This window comes from Stomoxys calcitrans, chromosome 2, assembly GCF_963082655.1.
Source record: "Stomoxys calcitrans chromosome 2, idStoCalc2.1, whole genome shotgun sequence".
Lineage (NCBI taxonomy): Eukaryota > Metazoa > Arthropoda > Insecta > Diptera > Muscidae > Stomoxys > Stomoxys calcitrans.
In genome coordinates, this window is record NC_081553.1 from 45516076 (window position 1) to 45521378 (window position 5303).

General features: G+C 36.2%; 1 protein-coding gene across 1 annotated transcript; it reads left to right on the forward strand.

The window, feature by feature from the left end:
- Positions 1 to 3891: 3891 nt before the first annotated feature.
- Positions 3892 to 4343, forward strand: LOC106089865 (agrin-like). Its single transcript, XM_013255856.2, has 2 exons — positions 3892 to 4112; positions 4192 to 4343. Exons 1-2 carry the CDS (start codon positions 3908 to 3910, stop codon positions 4254 to 4256), a joined length of 270 nt encoding a protein of 89 aa, XP_013111310.2. The 5' UTR covers positions 3892 to 3907; the 3' UTR covers positions 4257 to 4343.
- The last annotated feature ends 960 nt before the right edge of the window (positions 4344 to 5303 follow it).

Consider the following 5303-nt stretch of genomic DNA (forward strand, 5'->3'; position numbering starts at 1 on the left):
AAGATTCGGCCCGGCCGAACTTAGCACGCTTTTACTAGTTTAAAATCATTGCAATTGCAATTTTAGTACTTAGTCTTCTATGCCACAAACCATTTATGGGTTTCGGGTGACCTGCCTTACATCTAGTTTATTGTGAATGCGTGTTTCTTTTTTTTTTAGTTTTGGAAAGGTGTGTGTTGTTTGTACTTCAATTGAGATTTTTGATCACAAACGGCCTGCTGCACAATTATTCTGAAAGATTTGATTAATTATTGAGGTTGTCATAACTGTTGTTTTTTTCAAAAATATCCACATTACAATGTGACATATCACTAATTAATAAACAATGATAATCGCTGTCAAGTCATTTGCCTTTCAATGTATCAGACAAAACGATTTGCTGGGGCAAATAATGAAACAGTCTGTTATGATGGGAAGAAAGACTGAAAAAAACGTAGATAAACAAATGCAATAAAACGCAAATAAAACTCTAGGAAAGAAATGTTTGGAATGACATATATAGAGATTAGTTAAAAATAAAAGAACTACATCTGGGTGTTTCTGCAAATTTTATCGAATTAGAATTTAGATTTAAAAAAATCACAAATTCCTTGATGCCTTGATTTTTCACAAAATTATTGTCGTAGTTTTATTTGAACATATATTGGGTTGCCCAAAAAGTAATTGCGGATTTTCCATATAGTCGGCGTTGACTAATTTTTTCACAGCTTGTGACTCTGTAATTGCATTCTTTCTTCTGTCAGTTATCAGCTGTTACTTTTAGCTTGCTTTAGAAAAAAGTGTAAAAAAAGTATATTTGATTAAAGTTCATTCTAAGTTTTATTAAAAATGCATTTACTTTCTTTTAAAAAATCCGCAATTACTTTTTGGGCAACCCAATATATCAAATGTTGCTTTTGAGTTTTTTTTTTACCTTTTTTTTTCTCAAATATAACTCCCAATCAAAACAAATGATCTTGAACGCACATAGGCGAAGACCTAAAATTTGGCTAGTTGAAATCTATGGGTATACCAATCTCCTTCTCATTGAAATCAATTTTGCTTATGCCAACAACGTTCACTCTCAATTTCCCACCTTCAATTTAAATTAAAAGTTTAATTTTATTTTACGCATTTACTGAACTTAAGCTTTACAAGTGACGAGTTAAGCATGCAAATTAGTTTGCTAAAATTGTGTAGCAGTGATCGATGTGCAAAGCCTTAGCATATCGAGATTCAATTGCGCTTGCGCATAGTTGTGACCCATATTCACGCCTTACATCGCCTCAACAATTTGTCTTCAGTACAGCTACTGTTTCTCTTCGCATGTTCGACTACCCTCCCACTTAATTAAAATTGAAATCAAGTCAACACTTGTCTACAAACATCTCGCCGTACAAAGTATTAACAACAACAAGAAGTAATGCTTGGGCCATAAATAAAAAGTAAATTGAAAAATTGTCACACAGATCGAAGAGTCATTGATCACTGTATCATGATCGGTATGTATGATGTGAAAGGTGAAGAATGGATTAATGTTCGAACTAAAAAGACCAAACATGAAAAATCGCATTAACTTTGATTGGGTACATACAAGCGATGAGGTTTCATAAACTTTGTGTTGGCACTTAATAGGGGTTTGGTTTATATGACAACAAGTAAAAGGGTGCTAAGTTCGGCCAGGCCGAATCTTATATACCCTCCACCATGGATCGCATTTGTCGAGCTCTTGCCATGGTATCTCTTTTTAGGCAAACAAATAATAAAAGAAAATAAATGTTATGTTATTGGAACAATATTAAGTTATGCTTCATTTCGGAACATAATTGAACTGAATATTGGAGATCATAGTAGAAATCATCGTGTAAAATTTCAGCCAAATCTAGTAAGAATTTCGCACTTTAGGGGCTGAAGCAATAAAATAGGGAGATGGTTTATAGGGGAGCTGTATTAGGCTATAAACCGATTCATGCCATATTCGACACGTATGTTAAAGGTCATGAGAGAAGCCGTTGTACAAAATTGTACAGCTAAATCGGATAATAGATGGACTAACTCACAAACGTGTTATGATATCCAACAACTTTGTCAAGTAAGGTTTCAATCGGTCCATAACCTGATATAGCTGCCATATAAACCGATCTTGGGTCTTGATTTCTTGAGCCTTTAGAGGGCGCTATTCTCGTCCGATTTGACAGAAATTTTGCGCGTAGTGTTTTGGTATCACTTCCAAAAACTGCGATAAGTATTGTTCAAATCGGTCTATGTTTTGATATAGCTGCCATATAAACCGATCTTGGGTCTTGACTTCTTGAGCCTTTAGAAAGAGCAAATCTCATCCGATTTGGAAGAAATTTTGTACAACGGCTTCTCTCATGTTCTTCAACATACGTGTATAAAATGGTCTGAATCGATCAATAGCTTGATACAGCTCCCATATAAATTGATCTCCCGATTTTGCTTTCTGAGCTCCAACAAGGCGCAATTCTTATTCAATATTCTTTATTTGCCTAAAAAGAGATACCGCGCATAGAACTCGACAAATGCGATCCATGGTGGAGGATAAGATTCGGCCCGGCCGAACTTAGTACGCTCTTACTTGTTTTGTCTTATACAGGATTTAAGAGAAATTACAGAAATTATGCACTATGTCCCCCCCCCCCCCCCAAAACTAAGAAATATTCTCTTCTTATGTGCAATCAGACCCCATTCAGTCTATGACGTATTCATTTGGAGTTATGGGATAATTTAGAGCATTTTTAAAACTTAGTGTTAATGGTTAGATGAAAATATGATAGGGCAATAAGATGATTAGATAACATGATATGTGCCAAGTGTAAATCATTGGGCTGAACGTACCTTGCTTAAGTTTTATATTTTCCCACGTCTTAAATTTTTTATAAGAAGAATTTATATAAACAAAATAGTAGTGTTACTGACTAATATTCGCCCAGCAAATTGGCTGAACCTAAAAACTTGAAATTTTACATCAAGGTCACTCTTGTTTCCAAGGTGCGAGATAAGGCTGGCTTTTTTAAAATTCGAACTAGAACATACTAAAATTAGTAAATTACTTAACACAGCATTGTTGTTGCCTTTCACTTGAGACTCATTTGTTTGGTAAAAATACAAGAGAAACCCGTTAGGTTCAAAACACTGAGTATACTAATAGAAATCATTATCTCTGTGGACGCCCGAACAAATGGAGTGGCATAATAGAAAGAGTGTGAGAGATAAAAGTTGGATGTGTGAAAGATAGAGATCGATGTTGCGAAGGCGTTGGTGGGATGAGGTGTTGTGGTGGTGGCTGATATGCTTGGTTTGTAATACACGGAGGTCAGTCAATTGCATATGCTTTTTCTGTAGGCTATATATTTTGTATTTATTAACGGCTAAGAACAATTATGCCAGCTCATTATACCCACCACCGAAGGATATATATTCTAGATCAGTGACTTATGTTAGGCTTTTCGACATCCGTGTTGTATATGGTTCAGATCGGTTCAGATCAATATTATGTTATACAATTGAACAATAACTTGTACTTATTAGTATTTGATCCAAATGGGATCAAATACTGCTATGGGGCATAAGGTATGGATTTTTCACCGGATTTTGACGAAAGGTGGTTTACGTATGTACCCGAGGTGGTGGGTATCCAAAGTTCGGCCCGGCCGAAATTAACGCCTTACTTGTTTTGATAAAAAATAATGAAACACCTTTTTGTTTGCTTTCTTATCGAAATACCCGGAATTTACTGAATGACAGTAAACTAGGTCTCTTGATTTAAGAGTGTTGCGTATTTAAACCTTCTGTAAATGAATGTGGGCTGCGTGTTGTTTTTTTTTAATATAATTTTGACATTTCTTTGTTATCATCGGTTATATAAATGTGAATGAGGTTTATGATCAGACACATTGAATTCAAAATGAATTTTGCTACCATTACCGCTTTATTAACTTTCCTCATCCTTATGGGCCATAGTTGCGTTGAGGCTCAGCGCTGTCAAACGGTTTGCCCGGAAAATTATGATCCCGTTTGTGGTTCCTTGAGACTGAGAAATGGCGCAACAATCCAATGCACCTTTTCAAATCAATGTAAATTGAATGCTCGCCGTTGCGTCCGCAGAGAATGTAAGTTGCAATGAATTGGGGATTTTGAGAGTTGGGCAGGGCAATTTAATTGTTTTTTTTCAAAATTTTTATTCCTTAGCTTGGGGAGCCCTACTTGGAAAGTGTCAGTGGCAATCAGCACAATGTAACAATTTTACAGGTTGATATGCTGTGGTAAAATCATTTCTCTAAGCTCGGATGCCCCTCTTGGAAGATTACGAACGGATTCTGCTGAATGCAGACGATTTTTAAAGGTTGATATGATTTTACTGTGGATTTTGCTTTTATTAAATAAACTAAAATTTTTATGAAAAATCTTTGAGGTTATTGAAAGAGGATCTATTTTGATGAAGACAATACAATTTTTGTAAGCGGAAGAAATCAAATTATGGATTTAAATTCGGCAGTGCCGATCTTTACATATCAACCACCATGAACAAATTTATTGTCCTATTTGATTTTAACACCACTAAGTTCATAGTTATGGACCCCAGAGTTGGTTGGTCTAAGGAAGGACTGCAGAAAAATCTTCAACAGAGTGAATGCCACAAGAGCTACACAAGATTGAGACATCTATTGTATAAGGCTGAGCTAAGAAAATACAAGGGTGAGCTGAGAATGGCTCAGAAAAAAAATCCTGGGTACTATTCTATAGCTCCGTGGAGGATACATCTGAGACCTCTAGGCTAAGGAAGGTTCTATTCTCGAGACCTATTACGGGTATATTCAGAAGTCAGAGAATGTATGGACAATGTCTAATGAGGAAACACTAGAATTACTCGTTGATACACATTTCCTAGGAAATTCTCCAACAGACGATGTGGCGCCAGAAAAGGTTGTCACTGGTATTCATTCTTCGACAACGACTTATGCAGAAGCTGTGAGGAAATCGAATAAGAAGATACTAAAGGACACCTTCTATGTGGGTATATAGCCCCCATATAGACCAATGCACTGATTTAAGGTCCTAGGCCCATAAGAGCCACATTTATTATCCGATTTTGCAGAAATTTGGGACAGTGGGAAGTGTTAGGCCCTTCGACATCCCTCTTAATTTTAGCGCAGATCGGTCCAGATTTGGATATAGCTGCCATATAGGCCGATCCGCCGATTTAGGGTCTTAGGCCCATAAAAGCCACATTTATTGTCCAATTTTGCTGAAATTTGGGACGTTGAGTTGTATTAGGCCCTTCGACATCTTTCTTTAATTTG

What these genes read in the sequence shown, in the direction of transcription:
- LOC106089865 (XM_013255856.2), top strand. Translation starts at nt 3,908, where the DNA reads ATGAATTTTGCTACCATTACCGCTTTATTAACTTTCCTCATCCTTATG. An exon ending in CCGTTGCGTCCGCAGAGAAT is followed by an intron (nt 4,113 to 4,191) that starts GTAAGTTGCAAT and finishes TTTATTCCTTAG; the next exon opens with CTTGGGGAGCCCTACTTGGA.